The sequence below is a fragment of the Sitophilus oryzae genome, unplaced genomic scaffold (genome assembly GCF_002938485.1).
Source record: "Sitophilus oryzae breed Bouriz unplaced genomic scaffold, Soryzae_2.0 scaffold_172_pilon_pilon, whole genome shotgun sequence".
NCBI lineage: Eukaryota > Metazoa > Arthropoda > Insecta > Coleoptera > Curculionidae > Sitophilus > Sitophilus oryzae.
In genome coordinates this window covers 11,298,100-11,321,303 of record NW_022146424.1, presented here as the reverse complement: position 1 = coordinate 11,321,303, position 23,204 = coordinate 11,298,100, and the positions used below count along the sequence as shown (strand labels likewise).

The window sequence follows — 23,204 nt, the reverse complement described above, 5'->3', positions numbered from 1 at the left end:
TCTATTCTAGCTTTTGTGAGCCTAACATCTTTTAGATGCATCCTTCGAACGATTATGTGGTCCAATTGATGCCAGTGGCCTGATCTAGGATGTTTCCAGGTATCTTTAAACTTGTTCATCAACATGAACCACGTATTGGTGATGCAAAGATTATACTCTGCGCATGTTGTTAATAAGCGTTCACCATTGCTATTTGCGTTTTCCATTGTTTTCCCAATACGTCAGGCCATATTTCCTGTTGTTTGCCTACACGGGCATTAAAGTCACCTAGCAAGATGATTCGTTCGTGCTTTGGAATTCGTTGAAAGGCATTTTGTAATGCTTGGTAAAATTTATCCTTATCTTCAATTTTAGCGTCAAGGGTGGGAGCGTAGGCACTAATGTTGTTGACGTAAGTTTTGTCTGATATGGGGTACCTTAGGGTCATAAGACGTTCGGAGACACCAATAGGTACTTCTGTTAACTTGGTGGCGATTTCGTTTTTGATCGCAATGCCTACACCATGAATTCTCCTGTGTGTTGCGGGGTGACCTTTCCAAAAGAAGGTGTAATGCTCCTCAGTGAGACTACCTTCATCTGCAAAGCGTGTTTCGCTTAGAGCGGCAACATCTATATTTAATCGGTGGAGTTCCTGTGAGACCAGTGCTGTTCTCTCTGGTCGATTTGAATTTATCTTGTCCAGTAGAGTGCGGACGTTCCACGCCGCGAACGTGAAACATTGATGTTTTTGTTTCTCCGATGATACGCTCGAGTAGGCACCCCTCCCGGAGATCCGATTGAGGGGTATTTTACCTCCGGACGATAATTTTGTCCCACTCGAATGTTCCATCATTGCTGTGTGTAAGCTGCGTGAAAAGGTTTAACTGTGGCGGTTACGCTGCCGCACAGTTTTGGCTGCAACTGTAGCACGGGATGGCTATGGCACAGTGAGGACTGCGACGATAGTTCCCTTGTGCTACGTTCTCGGCCGGCTAGGTGTATTTTATTACTCCTTTTCCCCAGAAGATGGTAGGTCTAAGGGTTGTATAAGGTTATACCGCCTATACTCGGACGTCAGAGCCTCGTTTGTGTAAACAGGGTGCACCAAGTGAAGGTGAGGTTGACTTTTGGGTAAGCTAGGCTATATGTATCGCTTCAATACCCCTTGCACCCCATGAGTTTTCAATAATAATAAAGCACTTAATAGGTAAATTTCTGAAATGACAACACACAACTTCATTTGACAGTTATCTTTTACCTTGACAGGTGCTCATAAGTAAATACAGGGCCATAAGAAAGGTGAAATATTTAAAAAGAAATCGGCGATAACTCGTAAACGAGCTAATCAAAAATATTTAAAGTTATTCTTTTGAATGTGGGTTTTAGTGCTTTTCAATAAACCTAAATAGAATTATTCTCTAAAATAATTAGGGAAGCCAATAATTGACCCCATTAAAATTTACATGGGGTTTCCTATGTCCCGTCCGACGATGCAACACCCGGTACCTATAGAGTTCTACTTTGTAGTACTAGAATTTATTTGTAATAGTGATATAAATAATTGATTTCGGATCTAAGAAAGAAGTAAAGGTGAGTTTCATTAGAGAAGCATTTGGCTAAAATTTAGGGTTATTGGCATATTTAGCATTTAGCATATTCTAAAAATGTAGAATAAATGTTAGATTTCAATAACAGCTACCTAAGTTGGAATTTACCCGGCATAGCGTAATATGTAAATAGTTAAAAATAAAAAATTAAAAAATTAAATTAATATTGAACATTGGACACTTTTAAAGGCATGTTGCTTTTTTATTTCAAATGGAACAATCAGTATATTATTGCAATATTCAATGAAAAAATCATATCTCTTTAAAACACAATTAAGGTTGCCTACCCCTAACACAAAAACTTTCCTAGATATTTTCATTTTTATGATTTAGCGTCAGTAGATCTTTATTATTTGATTAAATCCGGGTGGCTGTGAGATGCCTAACTAAAAAAATTAACGACGTAGAGTAATATATTCAACGGTAATAAGGAGGTAGACATTTTAAACATATTTTAATTCAAATAATAATAATAATTTCATTCTTTAATATCAAATCCTTAATCTCACTCTGATGAAGATGTAAATGTATCTAACTTAGCAGGGTGGGACAGTGTGCACCGTCGCTCATTGAATAGCCTACCCAGCAAATTTGGTCATGATCGGACGACATCAACTTTTGACGTTTCTTACGTCAAAACTGTCACAGTGACACGTATCGTACACGCCCAAGTTGGTCTTGGTCCAATCTATCAACATACCAAATTCCATTTAAATCGTACGATTTTTTCGCCATTGATGATAGCGTTTCATAGTGCACGAAACATCGTCAAAATATCATGAAAAGATTTCAGAACATTCCGAGTTTCAGTCTCTCACGAAACCAAATTTCCTGATTGGCTTGCCACTTTTTCGATCGTTACCACTTTTCGCCAAATCATAAATGACCGCTTAAATCATTTTTTGCTCCCACAGATCCCGGACGAACAAACAGGGCTTATTATCAGGAAAAGGAACGAGAGAACAGATCTTAAATGTAAGACATATAATTGAAAAAGCCTACGAATTTAATGTTAAAATCTATTTATGCTTCGTCGACTACAGTAGGGCTTTATTATGTGAAGTGGAAGAAGCTGTGGCTGGTGTTAGAAAATATGGGTGTACCGAAACTTGTTATATATCTACTATTCTCCATCCGGCAACTACAGGAAAAAGTAAAAGAGCAGCAGTCTAAACTTTACGTTGCATTCATCGATCTAACAAAAGCCTTCGACTCTGTGAACAGAGATGCACTTTGGGCAATTATGAAAAAGTTCGGAGTACCAATCAAATTTCTTACAGTGTGTAAAAGCCTCCATAACAACAAATCAAGAGTGTCATATCATGGATCACTGAGCGATCCCTTCCTAACAAACACAGGCGTTAGGCAGGGATGTGTCTTAGCGCCTCTCCTATTCAATATATTCATGGCAGCGCTCTCCATTATAGTGGACAGCAAACTGCAGGAGAGTTTGGGCATTAGATACAGATACGACGGCGGTCTGTTCAACATAAAAAGACTCAGGGTAAAAACATCTACAAAATTCATCACAGAACTTCAATACGCTGAGGACTGTGCTCTAGTTGCAAATACGTTACATCAATTACAAGAAATGTTGAACACATATACATGGACATACGAGGCCTTGGGACTTAAGCTGAACATCGGTAAAACTAAAATCATGTGCACTCCCCCGGAAGATCACAACAATGCTATAAAAATCGGAGATGAGCTGTTGGAATATGTAGCGGAATTCAATTACCTCGGCAGTTTGATTTCGGAAAAGGCCAATATCGACTCTGAAATTCAGCACAGGATTAGCAGCGCCTCAAGAGCATTCTGGAAATTAAAAGACAGGGTTTTCTACAATCATGACTTGAGCACAAAAACGAAACTTGCGGTGTACCGAGCGATAATAATTCCCACCATGTTATATGGAAGCGAAACCTGGGTGCCGTACCGCCGACACATGAACGCATTAAACAAGTTGCAACAGAGACATCTTAGACAAATCTTAAGAATAAAATGATTCCATCAAGTCTCAAACGTATCGGTTCTTGAAAAAGCTAACTGCGAGAGTATTGAAGTGATGATTACAAAGTCCCGCTTAAGATGGGCTAGTCACGTATGCAGAATGCAAGAAAACCGCATACCAAAATCTCTGCTTTACGGTGAGCTTGTAGACGGTAAGAGGAGGCCGGGTGGACAACTCAAAAGGTTCAAGGATATTTTCCACGAAAACTTAAAGGGAATTAACAAGCAGAATGAGTGGGAAGAGGCAGCTCATAATAGAACGGAATGGAGAAGAATTGTAAAGTCAGTTAAGAGCGACAACTAAAAAGTAAAGAGGCAACAGAGCAATGAGATTTTTGAATGTCTGGAGAGCCAGATAACATCACGTATCGGACTTTTCAGTCACCGAAAAGCTCATGAAAGAAAACGCCTTGCGTCTTCTTTCATCTTCTGATGCGTGTCAAATACTCGTCGGCGAGTAATAGCGGTATGTATGTGTATGTATATTTCTACTTAAAAATCTTTACGAAGACAGCTCCGGAAAACTCAAAGTCAACAACAAGGCTAAGTCTTTTAGTTCGAAACGTGGTGTGAGACAAGGTTGTATAGTATCACCCATACTCTTCAACATCTATGGAGAGTACATAATGAGAAAAGTCTTACAAGGCTGGCGAGGCGGACTAACGATAAGTGAAAAAAAGATCACAAACCTGAGGCACACCTTAGGTATGTCGATGACACCTTAATTCTTGCATGCTCTGAGGAACAACTTCTTCAAATAATGAGAAGGTTGATTAAGATCAGTGCGGAATATAGCCTTATGCTGAACAAAAGGAAAACGGAAGTCATGATAATAGACCGAAATCCTACTAACATCAGGGAGATTGATGGTTTTGAGGTGGTTGAAAAGTTCAGTTGCCTCGGATCCCTCATAACAAACAAGGGAGACTGTGACGAGGAAATCAAACGCTATAGACTAGCAATAGCTCGTAACTCGACTATAAAACTAACACGAATATGGAAAGACTGCAATATCCCAGCGCAACAAATTAAAATTAGTAAACACGTTGATCTTTCCTATCGCTACTTCTTATGCATCAGAGACATGGACTCTGAAAACTACAAACAGACGAAAAATAGATGCTTTCGAAATGTCCTACAGGGCTACAGAAGAATGCTGCGAATTTCATACACAGAACATCGGACCAACGTATCAATTCTAAGGCAGTTGAAAGCTAACACAAGACTTTCAACCAAAATAAACCAGTCATACCTTAAGCGACCCATACATTATCAAACAAATTGCGCAACACAGGCTGTTGCGCAACGAGTTGCCAATGTATGGTAACGTTTAATGCGTTGCGCAATTTGATAAGTTTCAAGAATGTTTGAATTCTTTTGTGCAACAGGCGTTTGCGCAGCGCGTTATGTAGTATATGTGTGTGTTGCGCTTCGTTGTGCAATATTTTAGTTCTTTTAGTTCTTTCATCCAAATTCTTTGTTTTCTTTTTCGTTTTTTGGTATCATTGACATCATCTAGGGTATATACGATAATTAATAATTCACGCAATGGCAATTGAGGACATGATTGTTTCTCAAACAATGCACAACTTTTAGTAAAAAATTTGATCAAAATTTTACTAAGTGCATGGGTTATGCAGTTGTGCAACGGAACGTTGCGCATCGCTTTGTTGCGCAACTTGTTTGATAATGTATGGATCGCTGAATCACTTGTGCAACGCAACGTTGCGCATCGCTTTGTTGCGCAATTTGTTTGATAATGTATGGGCCGCTAGGTACTTCGGGCACATATCGAGAAGAACAGATGGACTGGAAAAATCATAATCCAAGGGAAGATAATGGCAAACGACCAAGAGGAAGATCTCCGACGCGCTGGGTGGACCAAACCAAAGAAATTATTGGTCACGGTCTGCAAGAGGCCTCTATAGCCGCTGAAGATAGAGAAGGATGGAGAACAACGATCCAAGCAATTGAGACCTGATGTCACCATACACTTTCGAGAGTTAACGGACGAGAAGAAGACCACTTTTCGTCTCGCGTGTCATCAAAGTCACTTTAAAAAGACTGCCTAGCATAAAGCTTTTTTTTATTTTGTTTTCATATAACAATAAACTACGAATACCAGTATAAAATCGTTAGAAGAGGTAGTTACATGCATGCAAAAAATATTTTTCAGTCCTTCTTATTAGGTCGATAACAGGGGAAAGACTATTAAAACAGGAATACTGTAAATGCCCTGTTTACTATTTTCTACGCCATTTCACAGACTCGTAACATTAGATTCTTAATTCTAATTTAATGCTGTTGCAGTTTTGTTTACTCGTTTAATGAAACGTTTCGAAGAGCTTTAAAGAGAATAAAACGGTGTGTGTTTAACGAAGCAAAGTGGACGGTAAAAGGTAAAGATACAAAAAGTCGATTAGTTGTAATTGAATATAAATTGTATTATGCTGTAATTAATACAGTACTTTAGTATACGCTTTTTTTCTTTTGAAAATTTGTTAATTTCTTTTTTTTTGTCGCTTTCATTTGGGCTCATGTGCTTTGATGGATGTGAATTATGTTTTACAGCAACAATTGGCAACAATCAAATTTTAATTTTGACATTGATCGCTGCCATTGGACCATGTCCGTCAATAAAATTATAGCCCCAAACCAAATGACAATAACAATTACTAAAAATAATATGTAGTAATTTACGAAATGCCGTAATGACGTCACCAATCTCTTTCATCTGGTTGGCAAGTGATTATTGCCAAATTATTGCCTAGATCATAATATACTTACGTGGATAAGTAAATCACTATGGAAACTGTCGCACACATATCAACTATTTCCGTTTATCTTCTTTTTTTGTTGCACACGCGGTGCTTCTACTCTATCTATCCTTGTCGAGGACCTATCGTCCGCGCGCCAAATTTGAACATTAATTTTAAAAATTTAATTTGTAAAATGCTTATATTTCAACAATAAATTGAATGGTTACTGCCAAAAAAATTAAGTTATATAAAAATACATTTAGGCACTCCTTACGAATATCAATATTCTTAGTAAATCTGACCAGAAAGTGTGCATGTGGCTTAATATAAATAAAAGAACAACTGAATACTTTACTTGCCTATGAAAAGATAATTTGGGATATGAATATTAGAACTTTCACACACTAAACACTTTCTAGTCATTTTTACGAGTATTTAGAAAGTCCAACGAAAAAAAATAGGAATATAATTGCACAAACATAAAGTTGACTTTTCACTGAATCACTGAACACACTTGAATCCTTGGCTATATAAAAGCGGTCGATAAAAGAGTAATTAATACAATTTTTATAATGAAAAACGCAAAAAACCAGCGTCGTTACACAATGGAAATAAGAATATGGTGACAATGAAAAGTTGGTTTCCATAACAATGTATAATTAATTTGTACTTTCTAAACCATATAAAATTGTGATTATTTTGGAAATACGTGCAACTTTTAATGCGCATGCGCAAAAGGTCTTCGAGAAAGATAAACCTATTGAACGTTTCATAAGTGCAATAAAGAAGGTTTGAAAATGGCATGTCGTGATGTTGGAGACATATTTTTTAATGCTAAACTTATGGCGTTGATTTATCCACGTTAAGTGTATATGATCTAAGGCAGTAACTTACGAAATGCCGTAATGACGTCACCAATCTATTTCATCTGGGGCGCTATTCTGTAAAATCGTCGGTATCGGTATGTTATGACAGCTCTCGATACGTATTTATATATAGTAAAATTGTGTTAATTGTTGTTGTCATAGTTACCGATCGGTCCTATGGCAGATATCGTAAATTTGTACCGACGAAAATCGGTATCTCTACCGTGCCCTTGTCAACCTCACGGTAGAGATACCGAGAGTCGTCGGTATAAATTTGCGATATCTGTCATAGGGCCGATCGGTAACTATGACAACAAAAATTAACACATATTTACTATATGCAAATACGTACCGATAGCTATCGGTAACTCACCGATTCCGACGATTGTACAGAATAGCGCCCCTGGTTGGCAAGTGATTGAGAGAGTTCGACAATATATGACGTGACGTTGAACTATGGCTGAGCATTCTATAGTATTAATTTTTACTAGTCATGAGGACATACCATAGCTGGCTAGCTTGTCAATATATCTAGTAATTATACCTCATTGATTTTATTTGTATATGAATGTAAGAACAATAATTCAGAGTTTATGAATTACCGCTAGTCAAACTTCTTTAATATTATTTTGAAAAAAGAAATAAGATCCCATAAAAAATATAGAATGTAAAAAAATGTCAGGCCTTGCAACGCAATTCTCCCCCTAGAAAAAGTTGTGAGATCTCATTATTTTGATGATCTCATGATCACAACTTTTTCTAGTGGGAGAACTGCGTTACGAGACTTGCCATTTTTTTACATTCTGTTTCTGACAGGGTTAATTAAAGTACGTCTACTAGATATGTGCCTATGAAAGGAATTTCAAGAATGCGGTCACAATATTGGAGTATGATCAGTTTACTACAAATCACATTTAAATAAACAGCAATATATTTTATAGATCGCTACCTATATGAAAGCGGCAGAGAGTCCACGTGGACTTGTCGAGTATGTCACCACAAAACACACAACGCTCACTCATTACATTGGCTACTTGCAAATTTGTCGAATTTTTATCGACGGGGCGCGTCGTCAAAGTTTTTACGAGAAACATCGATTAAAACGGTAGCAGACCGAGCTTGGAGAACAGTGCAGTCGTTATTGATAAATCGATAAATCGCATGATCTTATTGATTTTCTTCTTAATTTTTTAATTTTTATAATGATTATGTCTCATTTACGTTAGAAAAACATTGAAAAAATAAAACTGATTGGGTGTTTTTGAAATTTTTGTATAAATGAGTATAATAATATGTAATATATTTATGACATGCCCATGAATTGTCAGCTAACAGAATAATAAAAAACTGATTTATGAACCAAGTTGGAAAATACCAAAACTTGAGTATACAGAAGAGTACTTACAATATTAATTTGAACAGCGTTGACTTTGACTATAAGAGTTAAAGACTCTATGTCTTCATGACTGCCCGTGAAATAACCAACGACTTTCAGAATAGTAGATCAGAGCTATACCTTTTACTATAACCTTTTTATTACTTGACTTTTAATTCTTATTAAATATGATATATTTTAATGCAATAATTCCAAATTATTTTGAATATTCCATTGATCGCCTTGTCATAACCTCCGTAATCTATCTCAGTGCTCGCACTGGGTGTTGCAGATAAAAGCCTTGGCGATGCCAGTGACATCATCAGCGACAGTTCCGGGGTGGGTACCGCCAACTCGGACACGACCAACTGTAGCATATCAATGCCGGGAAGTACCGTGGTCTGCATCGAGTCGTACTACCCGAAGGAGAAGGGACACATCAGCATCAGGGAAGGCGAACTCATCGAAGGTAAGTCACCTTAATCATTTATTTTAAAACTAGCTCTCCATGGTACTTGCTCCCGTCGGTCGCCGTACACATACATTTGGAACAATCTTTATACAGGGTCGTCTGAATTGTATTCAGAAAACTTCAGCAGCATATTTTGTCAGTCTTCTGCATATTATGAGAGCCTTTGTGGCTTTGCTGGTAATGTTTTTTATACCTGTTCAACAGAAGTTTACTGTCCAAGGTTATTTCCAGATATTTGACTTCCTATGATGGCATCAGTATTTCTTTTCTATCAAGTTAGATTCTTTTTCAAGATTTCCAGACTTCGCTTTCTGGTGAACTACTGCGGTTTTGTCTGGGTTGATGCTCAATCCAACCGTTCTGCACCGTCTCTCAGTGATACGGAGTCCTCTTTGTATAATATCACACAGGAAGCTTCATGTTTCCCCCGAGCGAGCATGACTATGTGGCTTGCATACCCAACGCAGTATATTCCCGATAGAATTTCTTTATATTTTATCCACTACGAAGCTCTACAGTAGAAGGGAGGTTACTCCACGTTGTGGAGGTTCTTGCATTGTTTTAATAGCTACAGTTTTGGTACCCATCTGAGCCTCTGATGTCCGTGCTGACAGCATTTCCTAAAACGGTTATATATTTTCCAAAAACGGTTATTTATTTACCAAAAAACAGTTATTTATTTCCTAAAACGGTTATTTATTTCCCAAAACGGTTATTTATTTCCTAAAACAGTTATTTATTTCCCAAAACGGTTATTTATTTTCCAAAATGGTTATTTATTTCCCAAAACGATTATTATTTCCTAGACGGTTAGATAATTGAAACCCTCTGACTCTGATATATTTCCGACAAAAATGAAATGAATTTATTTATTCATGTAGGTAATGAGATCTAGGAATTTATCTCTGATGATTTAAATGAGCACAGCCATGGTTTATGTCTTATAGCCGTTCGTTCGGCTAACGTTACAACGGGGCCGATATTACAGTACGCACCAAATTAACCTATGGGCTCTCGCATTACCCATTACGATCGATTCGCCGGAATACGGCTCGCCGCTCGTAAAACGCATCGAGAAAAATCGATTACGAGCAGAAGAAATCGATTTGGAACGGCGTGGAACGACCAAAGCAAACGTTTCATTCATCGAAACATGCCCCGGCCCGATCGTAAACAAAATCATGTACGTACGACCGGCAATAAAACAAAACAATTCCTCTCCCGTCTCCGTCTCGCTTTGTTTCGTTCTCTCTGGAGTCTCGGTATTTTGTATTTTTTCCACTGGAGGGTCGAGTTTAGAGTAACAAAACGGAACATACCTCGGCTATACCAAACTTTTGCTATACTTACAGTATGTCCCCGGATTGTCTTTACAAGAGGAAAAACTTTTTTATTATTGACATTTTCAGAAAAATGCATACTTCATAAAAATTTTTGCTTGTTCTAAAATGGTTTAATCCCGTTTGTACTTTTCTAGATTTCCATGTCGTTTTAGAGAAAATTTTACATGAATATGTGGTTGAATACATATGATTGAAGTTCTAAACATAGATAAATGAAACAAGTTTAGATTGGAAAGTGCCCATAAGGACAATGTAAACACTATTTGGCACTATTCTTGCAACGGTCGCGACCCAAAGCTTTTGATAATTTCGGATCGGTTCGGCTTTTTCCGGAATTATGTCGCACAAATATTATTTATTCAAATTTATTATTTTCTTTTAATTTTATAAATAAAATACAGTGTGTTGCATACAAGAAACTTTATTTTATATAAGGACATGTATGTGAAATAACTATGAAACATTGAAAACCAAGGTTATGCCACGATCCACGATGCTTTTTGCAGTTCACAGTTCACAACACAGCTTTTTAGTTTTTAATGCCACTTTTGCACAATTATCACGGGTTTGAGTAAGTAAAATTTAAATTAAACTCACATGATATAGTCTATAAAATGAATAACTTTGAATTTTGAACGTTATTTTTTACTAACATGGCAAATATAAAATCCCTCTATCAAAAAAGTTACTGAAATTCTTTAAATCGAGTGCCTGAACAGATCAGATAGGTAACTCTTTTTACTTTCGTGGAATAGAAAAGGAAAATAATAAAACAAGTGACAATTTTTCGTCTTCTTACAAAAATCAACACGAAATGTCATAATTGTCAAAAGTAAAATGTCATCAGCTTTTAACATTTTTAAATATGAGACCAATGCCTTCTCTAATAGAACAGCCTCGGAGTGAGATTTATGACGTCACACTAGTTAGATACTACGGATTAAAAAATATGTTGTAGAATACATGGAAAACATAATTCTTCCTCGTATTTTTGGTTTGTATTTTAAAAATGATATAGTTTACATGAAATATACATAATATACAGTTAATAAATACAATATATACACCTATTTATAGTAATAAATACTTTGGCAAATAAACTATGAACCATACAAATGCAGCAAATGTTTTACAATATACAAATAATGAATAGGTATATATATTCTGAAACTTAATTTTTTCTGAAACAATATGTTCCAATTGGTAAAACGTAAAAAATCGTTAGATCTGACAACTCCGTTGAAACTGGTCGTTCGTCTGGCCGCAGCAAAAACAACACATCCGGCCAGCCGACGCGACGCGACGGCCAGGTCGTTGCGACCTGGTCGTCAGTGAGTTCGAGCCCTAAGGACAAATTCCTCGAGAATTCCTCGAGAACTAAATTAGATTCTGAAAGACGTTTTATCGACGAATTGTCAGTGAAGAACCCCGTATTTTTTACTACTCTGAGGTAGCGTGGTTTGTGGAAGCACGTAACCTAACCCTTCCCCCTCTTACATACCTGCCCACGCACCTGGCTCGAAACCATAATGGCAATAAGAAGTTTTTATTCGAGGCATTTACATTAATCAAAACGAGCAGTATTATTGGTGCGCGCGTATAAAAGCCAAGCGGGCAGTAAATGCAGACATAATGTAAATTTGATAATGCAAATAGAATAGTTTGTTTTATCGTTGGACGTTGCAAAACAATTACGCCGGCCATTCGATATCCTGCAGCGATCCTGTTGCGAGCCGGGTATGTAATGTCCTGCCATTTTAGTAATGCAGCCGCGGATTGGAATGAGAAGTACCGTTTAAAAAATTAATACGCGCCTGTAACGTAGTCGAATGGCTAGAAGTACCTTTGACATTCAGGTGCTTATGACACAGTATTTTTTTCTGTTTTAATCGGTAGATTAAATCATTTTTTGTTGTTTCATCATCATCGTCATCATCATTTCCAGGTCCAAGATATAGATATAAGATATCCCTGTTAATTTCTGGGCCTCTTAATTCATGGTGGATACCTTGCTGTAATTTAAGTGGTCCATCTGTTGTACCTCCTTCTTGCCAGATGTCCTGCTTATTGCTTGAGGCATTTTATTCTGTTAATAACATATCTGTTGGGCAGTTAACTAGCAGATATGGTAAGTCAAAAAGTTAATCTCTACGATGATTAGGAATAGCCGATATATGATAAGCAGCAATAGCCGATACTTTAGAACTTAAAACCATCTCTACTAGAGTAGTAGATAAATAAAACAAGTTTAGATTGGAAAGTGCCCATAAGGACAATGTAAACACTATTTGGCGCTAGTCTTGCAACGGTCGCGACCCAAAGCTTTTGAAAATTTCGGAGCGGTTCGGCTTTTTCCGGAATTATATCGCCAAATATTATTTATTCAAATTTATTATTATTTTCTTTTAATTTTATAAATAAAATACAGTGTGTTCAATACAAGAAACTTTATTTTATATAAGGACATGTATGAAATACCTATGAAACATTGGAAACCGACGTTATGCCACGAGCCACAATGGTTTATGCAGTTCCAGTTCACGGCACAGCTTTTTAAGTTTTTAATGCCAATTTTTCACAATTATCACGGGTTTGAGTAAATAAAACTTAAATTAACTAAAAAATTAAAACTTAAATAACTCACAAGATAACAATAATTACTTTGAAAATCGACGCTTTAAACACTATGCGGAATTTTTTCAACGAGAGCGGTTTAGATTTTGAAAGATTTTATAATTTTTGAAAACTCGGACTTCGACAAGAGATATGGACAAGAGAAAATTATTTTTGTTTTTGTTTGCAGTTGTTCTTAGCAACCGCTATAGCAGCGCCAGATCGCGTACAACGGTCGCGACCCAAAATAATTTTGCGATCTAAAATTTTAACGGGCTTTCCAATCTAAATTTATTTCCTTTATCTATAGAGTAAACTTGGAGTAAACGTCAATGAATAATAATAATATTACGTTTCAATTTGACAGTGACATTACAAAAACAATAAACACTTTTATAAGTGTGTTGATGTGGACCCAAAAGCAAAGGCGTGCTTTCAATGCTAAAATTGCTGTAAAATTTTACTGCCTTATTCAAAAGCGAATATCTCCAATTACATATGAAAAAAAAAACGTTCAAAATTACAATTAAATTAAATCAAATAACAAACTATAAAGAAAAGACTTACCTAGATGATAAAATTATTTTTAAATTCCTTGCTTTGTTAATATATTCCAAAAAGTGTTTCAAACTTTTATTACATGTATATACATGTTGTATATGTATATACATATTACACGCTAATAGATAATTAAAAACCCTATAACCTTTATATTTAACTTTTTGCGGTACCTCTTATATCTTACCTAATAATCGACCGTTTCCATACCCATACCTTTCAGCGACCCTGTATATATCTTTCAAATATATCGAATTTTAAGGTGCCCGTTTGTTGTGCCCCCACCCCCTTTAAGTGTAGTTTGTTAAACTCTGATTTGATTTTTTTTTAATTTTTGTTCTTATCTACAATAAAACTTGTCTATATAGTTCAGTCATTGGGGATTTTTGCTTGGAAAAACGTCCGGAAGTTTTGAAACTTTGCAGGTTTATAGGTTTTGGGGTCCCTAACTAAAATCCATAAAATGCACATTTCCAGACTTGCCGCAGGCGCCGCCATCTTGCCAAGGTGGCGCCCAAAATCGGTATTTTGTTACTATAGTCTGTGAAACGAATAACTTTGAATTTGACAGTTCCCGCGGGCTTTTCTAGTGTTAATTTTATTAGGTTAGCAACTTGCAGCCATGCTGACGCAATGCCGTCTCTTATAGAACAGCCTCGGAGCGAGATTTGCGACGTCACGCTAGTTAGACACTACGGATTAATAAATATGTTGTAGAAAACATGGAAATCACAATTCTTCCTCGTATTTTTGGTTTGTATTTTAAAAATGATATAGTCTACATGAAATATACATAATATACAGTTAATAAATACAATATATATACCAATTTATAGTAAGAGTAATAGTAATAAGTAGTAAGTAGTAATAAGTAAGTAGTAATAAATACTTTGGCAAATTAACTATGAGCCATACAAATGCAGCAAATGTTTTACAATATACAAATCATGAATAGGTACATAAGATAATGGGTAAAATGTAAAATATATTTTAAATTTTGGGGTTTGAAAATCGATCAAATTTAACAAAAAACATTCAATATCTACTAATAGTGATGTATTATTATTTGCATTCACAAAATTTATATGTATATTTTGCAAGTATCAGTGTTCGAAAAATTATATTTGCAAATAATACAATATCACAGAAAAAAGGCGTCAGCGATGGCTATGAAATAAAGATCGCTGTAATTTTATATGTAAATTATTACATATAAGTATTATTATTATTATTATTTTTAAAATACAAACCAAAAATACGAGGAATAATTATGTTTTCCATGTATTCTACAACATATTTATTAATCCGTAGTATCTAACTAGCGTGACGTCATAAATCTCTCTCCGAGGCTGTTCTATTAGAGACGGCATTGGTCTGATATTTAGAAATGTCAAAAGCTGATGACATTTTACTTTTGACAATTATGACATTTCGTGTTGATTTTTGCAAGAAGAGGAAGAAATGTCACTCGTTTTATAATTTTCCTTTTCTATTTCACGAAAATGAAAAGAGTTACCTATCTGATTCGTTCAGGCACTCAATTAAAAGAATATCAGTAACTTTTTTGATAGAGGGATTTTATATTTGCCATGTTGGTAAAAAATAACGGTCAAAATTCAAAGTTATTCATTTTATAGACTATATCTCGAAAACTATGCGTTTTCGCAAAAATTTGAAGAGAGCAAAATTAAAGAAAATAAAATTTCCTATAAAAAAGGTTCTATGAAAATTTTCGCTAAAGTCAACCGTTCAGGCACAAAATCGCTGGAAATTTTACAATTTTGCGTAAAATATGATATTATGTATAGTCGATTTTCCGAAATCAAAATGTCGATTAGGGTTCACTAAAACTAGTTTTAGTTTAGTTTCTTCAATTTTGTCATGAAACAGTGGCGTATCATTATTTCGCTCACTAATTTATGAATAATTAATTTTAATTATTGAAAATGTGTGCTTGTTTCCACACCACCCTTCTTAACCACCCGTAAAGTACATCGCGCGTTTATTTTAACGTGGTCTCCCCGGAGGCCTACTCCGCTAGGCAAATTAAAAACTTTAACTTATGTGCACAAGCCCGACGGACCTGGCTCATTGGTGTCAAAGTCGATCGTGTCTGCTGTGCTGGACTCATCAGGGTGATGGTCTCTCAATTCGTCCAACTCTTTATCTGCAGCCGCCAGAGGGATATCTACAGGCAAATCCTGTAGATATCCCCCTGTGGATTTCTGCATCCGCAGGCATTACCACAGTTGCTGGTTTTGCATTTACAGGATAAAAATGCCAATAGGGATTTTGGAGCTGGATCTGTTAAAGTTGCGACTGGAGTAATGCCTGTTTTTATTTTCTTTCAACCCCATTCTTCGGCATCGTTGGTACAACCAGGCCAATGCTGAACCTGGTGGTAAGTTCGCAATGAATGCTGTCCAGTACGACAATTAATTATTCAAAAATTAATGAGCGAATTAATGATACGCCACTGTTTCATGACAAAATTGAAGAAACTAAACTAAAACTAGTTTTAGTGATCCCTAATCAACATTTGATTTCGGAAAATCGATAATGCATATACCATACTTTACGCAAATTGTAAAATTTTCAGGGATTTTGTGCCTAAACGGTTGACTTTACTGAAAATTTTCTTGGAACCTATTTATAGGAAATTTTATTCTCTTTAATTTCGCTCTCTTCAAATTTTTGCGAAAAACGCATATTTTCGAGATATTTACAAAATACCGATTTTGGGCACCATCTTGGCAAAATGGCGGCGCAAATCTGGAAATTTTGCTCTCTTAATTTATTTGCGAAAAACGCATAGTTTTGAAGATATTTACAAAATACCGATTTTGGGCGCCATCTTGGCAAGATGGCGGCGCCGGCGGCAAGTCTGGAAATGTGCATTTTATGGATTTTAGTTAGGGACCCCAAAACCTATAAACCTGCAAAATTTCAAAACTTCCGGACTTTTTTTCCAAGCAGGCTCCTTTTTTGATCCCCAATGACTCAACTAATACGTAACTAACACGTCTCGTAAAATTTCGTACTATGAATAGTTCTGACTTGTAACGAAACCCGTGAGCTGGCAACGGGGATGTCAATGCTAATCGGGAACTAATGTGAACTAAAGACCTAGTTTAAGAAACTATTCCTCTGGAGGAACTAGAACTAAGGAACTAGAATTCCCACATTTAGTATGACCCCATAAAATAGACATTATATATTTATATTATCTATTTATATTCTCTTATAGTAACTGGAGCCACTGACGACGGCTTCCTCGAAGGCAACGTCCGAAGTACAGGCAACAGGACCGGATTATTCCCAGCTAGCTGCGTGCAGGAGGTGAAGTTGCGACACCACAACATCCAGGCGCACATGATGGTGGCCAGAGATGCCAGGATACCTCCCGGAGGAGCCTCCCAGGCAGGAGGCAGGGTCGTGGGACGGAGGGAGAGCACGAGCAAACAGTTCGCTACCACACCCAGGACAAGGAAATCGTAAGAATTTTCAATATAAATCTTTATTAGCTTTTCTAGCAGTACAGAGTGTATTATTATGCAGGGTGGTTCGAACTGTATTCCGTAAACTTCGGCAGCATATTCTGCAGATATAGTTAGTCCCGAACGGGAGATAGCGGCCTGCGTGCAATGGTAGTAGTACTTTCGTACCACCGAGACGCAACTATCGATAGTAAAAGGATTGTAAAAGGCTTTTTTTCAGGCAAGCCAAATTATAAAAATATAAATCAAATTGAATTGAATAAAAAAATAGAATTGCAGGATAGGTATATAATAAAAGTATATAAGGATTCTTGCCACTTAACTGCTGATATAGAAATTTCTACGCTGTGTTTGTCATAATACCATCCTTTTACTATCGATAGTTGCGTCTCGGTGGTACGAAAGTACTACCATTGCACGCAGGCCGCTATCTCCCGTTCGGAACGTAATATAGGGTAATATCTAACCGACACTTTCCGACAAGTCGGAATTAACTATCTCTGCGCTGTGGTTGTCATTTTGTGGATCTGCCCCAGCTCACCTGATGATGGAGTAGGGCTCTGAAACCGGTAGTGAGAGCAGGTTGATCCACATTATGACAAACACAGCGTAGAATTAAATTTCTATATCAGCAGTTAAGTGGCAAGAATCTTTATATAATTTTATTTATTTATTTATAAACTTCTGTATTTCATGTCTCCAGCACACTTTGTATGTAATTTATTAATACAATTTAACCAATTTTCTTATTAACTTTTTCCATCAAGCTTGCAGCTTATTTGTGTTTAAATAATTCTAGCAGGAATTTACCGCTTTATCGTGTCACATTCCCAAGCATTTTATTCAAATTTATTTTGAATAAACTGAAGAAAAAAATATATATAGCCCTATAAAGTTTCGCGGATCTTGACATACCTACTTCTCAGATGGAGAGAGCTTTTAAATTGGGTTTTAGGAGCATTTCTTTCGCTGTTAAAGATTTATGGCTATTGGGGAATAAATGTTTTCGTTCTTTCTTAATTTATTTGAACCTTAAGTTTTTTCTCTACCCAAAGTGGTATTTAAGTTTGATTTCTGATAAAGAATGTTCTGTGAACGTCATCCGTGTTGAATAGATCTCGTTTGTTTGAAAGGTGATAGCAGATATATTGAAATGAAACTGTTATGTCGAAATCATTCTCTTTATTTTTTGATTTACATAATTAGGCGATTCAAATATTTGTTATATTACTTTCTGTCTACAAATATACAGGGTGGTCCGAACTGTATTCCGGAAACTTCGACAGCATATTTTGCAGATAAAAATAGTAACGAACTTTTTTACTAAAATGCTTAGTTTCGGTGATACAAGGTGTAGAACTTTCATTTTTATTTCGGTTTTTTCCAAATAATTTCTGAAGTAACGTCAATATTTGGATGAAAATTGAACTGGAACTGAAAATGGGGAGTTTTTTGACATGAGAAATTTAATTTTAATGTCAATATGAGTCCTATTTGTAGGGGGCGCCGCCTGTTTTAACTGTTTTGAAGAGTAATAACTTTTCGGCCGTACCTGTATAAAACTACTGAGTGAGAAAATATACATCTCCGTCACTTTTTACGTAATAAATGTTTCTTGCTAAAAATCGCTACGAGCAACCGTTCTCAAGATAATTAGAATGGAAGTAGTTAATACATATGTCATTATTGACAAAAATAAAAAATAAACACGTTGAGTAGATAATTATTTGACTGAAATAATAAATTTGGGGAATTTTAGTAATGAATTTATTTTGATATCAAAAATACGTAGTATTTCTATACGTAGTAGTTTTATGTCCACGGAATATTGGGACACCCTGTATAGTTCATGAAAACTCATATTTTCCATAATAAAACGATACAGTACAATACACACAACAAAGAATTTTATATTGTACTTTGTATATTTTAACATTTTCACTCTAGCTTTTAACCACTTTTCGGATATATTGTTTTTAACCAAAGTTTCAGTAAATAAAAAATAGAATGACAGCGTCGCATAGTGCTTCATAGGGTTCTATATGTAGAATTTTATGTTAAATCCAATTCTGGTACAGAAAAATGAGAGTTGCAATTTAAAAAAATATAAAACTTTAATTTTTTTTTGACACTCTGTATACAACAAAATAATTTTGTGATATGCTCCTTTATAAGCCATGCAACATTTATATAAAACTTTTTTTCGTATCTTCGACAACGACGAAATTGACCTTTGTCACAATATGGGCCACCCTGTATGTAAATGTGTAAAAACATACACAATGTCATTTAAAAATATTTGCTTCGCTTTCCTCCAGGTTAATCCGGAAGTTATTTTCAACTGTCAACTTTATTTACGGAAATGTGATAATATTTGAATTCAATGTTATTTAAAGGATACCTCTATTTCAATTATATTTTATTTAAATTACAGATGTTCTGAGTTGACTTCCGAACCCCGTACCGTCGTTTTACACAAAGGAAGGAAAGGATTCGGCTTCATTTTACGCGGTGCTAAGGCAATGTCTCCGTTGATGGAAATGACGCCATCCGAAAAATGTCCAGCGCTGCAGTACTTGGATGATGTCGACCCAGGTAAAATTTGTTTATTATATTATATCTATTATTCCATCAGTTAATATTATACAATCGAAATAAAAACGGAGTCGAAGACAGCTAGGGACTGACAAGCAATACGTTATATTCAGAATCTTCTAGATGTAGAATTAGCTTAAGAATCTATTACGCTGTAATGTTTGGGTTGCTCTCAGAGGTCGGGTCAAGCGGGTGTGTGACCGAAGGAAATATACCGTATGATCGAGAAAAAACGGCGTCAACGATGGCTATGAAATGAAGATCGCTGTCATTTTATATGTAAATTTATATGGGAAATCTCATCGATCGTCATTTCCCAGCCAACTGGACGCCATTTTTTTTCGATCATACGGTATAATATATTTCAGAAATTTGCCTAAGGCTTAACCCGATCCTGTCGTGTTAAGCCACACCCAAAATTCGAAACACACGTGCTTTGATTAAGGCTTGATTAAGATTTGCAGAGCTTCAGCATTTGCCATAAAATAGCGAGCAATTTGTTATAAAACCATATAAATTATATATCACTGTAATCACACAAAACTTCAATCTATTTCCGTATTGTAACCGAATTTTAAATTCTATCTTTACTAGCGTTCTGACTTCGTTCGCGTCGAATTTATAATTTGTAATGGTGATGATAAAGCAAAGCAAGAATTTCCATTAACATACAAACTGGATAAAATTTTCTCACATTTATGTCAGCTAAGGAAAACAATATGGCGATAATAATAAACTTTATTTCTAAATTACAATATAAAATTGTGATAGAATAGTCAAAACAAATACAATAATAAACCTTTTACTTATGCATCTATGCGAAAACGAAAAAATACTGATACAAACAATATCTTTCTTTTTTCTTCGTATGATTTTAACAATTTATTATACATTTTCCATAAAAAATTCATTTATGTTGTAATATACTTTTTCTAATAAAAAATTTTTCAACTTATTTCTAAAAACATTTATATTCTTACTGAATTTAAATTCAGTTGGTAAGCAATTAAACATTGCGGTGAATTTAACATTACATTAGTACGGCATGGTATTTGATAAAATTTATGATTAGTTCTTGTATTGAAATTATGGACTTCAGAAATTAGTTTATATTTATGCTTGTGTTTATAAACAAATATACACAGCTCTTGAATAAAGATGCTCGTCAAAGTTAGTAACTTATATTCTCTAAATAAATCTCGACAAGTTTGCCTTGGAGAAACACGAGCAATACACCTAAGTATTTTTTTTGGACAGTAAAAACCTCCTTAATCCTAGTGGATGTTCCCCACAGTATTATGCCATAGCGTAATCTTGATTCGACGTATGCGTAATATATATTTGTTAATTGTTGCTTAGATATAATATCTCTGAGATTTCTAAAAAGATATAATGTAGAATTTAATTTTGGTAATAAGCTTTCACAATGAAGATTCCATGTAAGACATTCGTCTAGAATTAAACCAAGAAATTTTACATTACTACAATCCTGCTGTAAGACAGTTTTCACAGTTTTTTTGATGATTATGAAATCTCAGGTATGTTGTTTTTTCAGTGTTAAAAAATAATGAGTTGTCACTAAACCACGAATGATATTATTTGATAACTTGATATTATTATATAACTTGGTAATATTTGAGGGTAGTTTCATCTTGTTGGAATTTGACTTTCGAAAAATCCGTTTGCCAAAAATAAACTTTTTACGTCAAGCAGTTTAAGCAGAATCGTGGTTAAGAAATTACCCAACTTTTTGGAACACCCTGTATGATTTTTAAAAAAAAATCGAAATATGTAAAAAAAAACAAATAAATTATGCTTGTCCAAGCGTTTTCCCGAAAGACTAACCGTTTTTTAAATAACAAATATTGTAATATTTGAGAGGCGTTTTCACCCTCTTGGAACTTGAGATTCGAGAAACCCCTCTTTATCGAACCTCTACACCCCACAGCCAATCCGTTTGCCAAAAATCAGCTTTAAACGTCAAGCAGTTTAAGCAGAATCGTGATTACTCAATGGTCATATTTTATGAAACACCCTGTATAAATTTATAAAAAATCTTAAAATATGTAAAACAACAAAATAAAATATACGTGCTTAAGAGTTTTTCCGAAAAACTCACCGGTTTTTAAATAAAAATATTTTAATATTTGAGGGATAGTTTCACCCCTTAGAATTCGAGTTTCGAAAAATCCCTTCTTATCGAACCTCTACACCCTAAAGTCAATCTGTTTTCCAAAAATCAGCTTTTTACGTCAAGCGCTTTAAGCAGGATCGTGATTAATCAATGACCAGATTTTTCGAAACACCCTGTATACATTTTTAAAAAATCTTAAAATAAGTAAAAAAACAAAATAAAATATACGTGTTTAAGCGTTTTTTCGGAAACTTTACCGTTTTTAAATAAAAAATATTGTAATATTTGAGGGGTGGTTTCAGCCTCTTGGAATTGGAATTTCGAAAAACCCCTTCTTATCGAACCTCTACACCCTAGATTCAACCTGTATGCCAAAATTGAGCTTCTTATGTTGAGTGGTTTGAGCAGAATCGTGATTAATCAGTATGTTGGTCACTTAAGGATTTTATATATTAGTATAGATTTTCGAGAAAATTTAGTCCAAACATAAGGAATATTTTGTTGATGTTTGACCATCAAAATCCTAAAAATAAAGATGTTGTCTAAAAATGTGCTACAATACGGATATAGTATAATCCTTTATCTTTAATTTCCTTCTTCATTTGTGTAAAAAATACCTAGCCAGTTTTACATAAAACGTTAAATGCCGAATACTTATTTTTCTACTTTTTCGAACTAATGAAATGGGCTCTTAATATTTGTTTATTTTAATCTATATATTTGTTATTGAAGGTGGTGTAGCAGACATGGCTGGTCTCAAGAAAGGAGATTTCCTGATAGAAATCAATAACGAAAATGTTTCCTCAGCATCGCATGAACATGTGGTCGACTTGATTAGAAGATCTGGAGATTTAGTGAAAATGATGGTAAGCATTCGTAATACATTTTGTGCCAGGTTATTTTTCTTTAATGTTATACTTTTATTGTTTGCATTACTTTTTCAAAATAATATTTTTGTAAAATACTAATTTGTGCAATATATATTTACCCCTATCAGGTTATTTCGTGGGATCCACCGACATCACAAGCTACGATTCACATGAGTCGCTCGACCATCCTGCCTGGTAACATTACCCACGACCAAACAGCTACCAGGCAATTCTCAACGTTGCCTAGGAAGATGGGCGCTGCTTCCAACGCTCTTGGTCGTTCCTCCCAAGCTCCCCTGCCACCCAGAAGGGATCCGAAAACGACCCTTAGTATCGGGAGGGCTAGGGCGAAAAGCTTAGTAGCCGGATTAGGTCAGTGCCGATTTTGTCTCTCGTTTTTTGTGTCACGAAAAACGGGCACCTTAAAATTTTGATGTATTTTAAAGTTTGATATATTTTGTTCTGGTGGGCCGATTTTGATGATTTTTAAGCAATTTGTAGCTAAATTATTTGACTGTTTGAAG

The 23,204-nt window shown here is 35.3% G+C and overlaps 1 protein-coding gene across 6 annotated transcripts in view; it reads left to right on the top strand.

Annotated features, from left to right (window-relative positions):
- LOC115881533 (SH3 and multiple ankyrin repeat domains protein 3) overlaps positions 1-23,204 on the top strand; it is a 154,479-nt gene that overhangs the window by 114,895 nt on the left and 16,380 nt on the right. For 4 of the 6 annotated variants that reach the window (XM_030899066.1, XM_030899067.1, XM_030899064.1 and 1 more), the window contains 5 exons: positions 8,871-9,068; positions 16,833-17,079; positions 19,517-19,677; positions 22,544-22,677; positions 22,809-23,052. In XM_030899066.1, the coding sequence (XP_030754926.1) occupies positions 8,871-9,068; positions 16,833-17,079; positions 19,517-19,677; positions 22,544-22,677; positions 22,809-23,052 (984 nt within the window). The remainder of the gene's footprint in view (positions 1-8,870; positions 9,069-16,832; positions 17,080-19,516; positions 19,678-22,543; positions 22,678-22,808; positions 23,053-23,204) is intronic. The other 2 variants (XM_030899068.1, XM_030899065.1) reach the window with 1 other exon arrangement.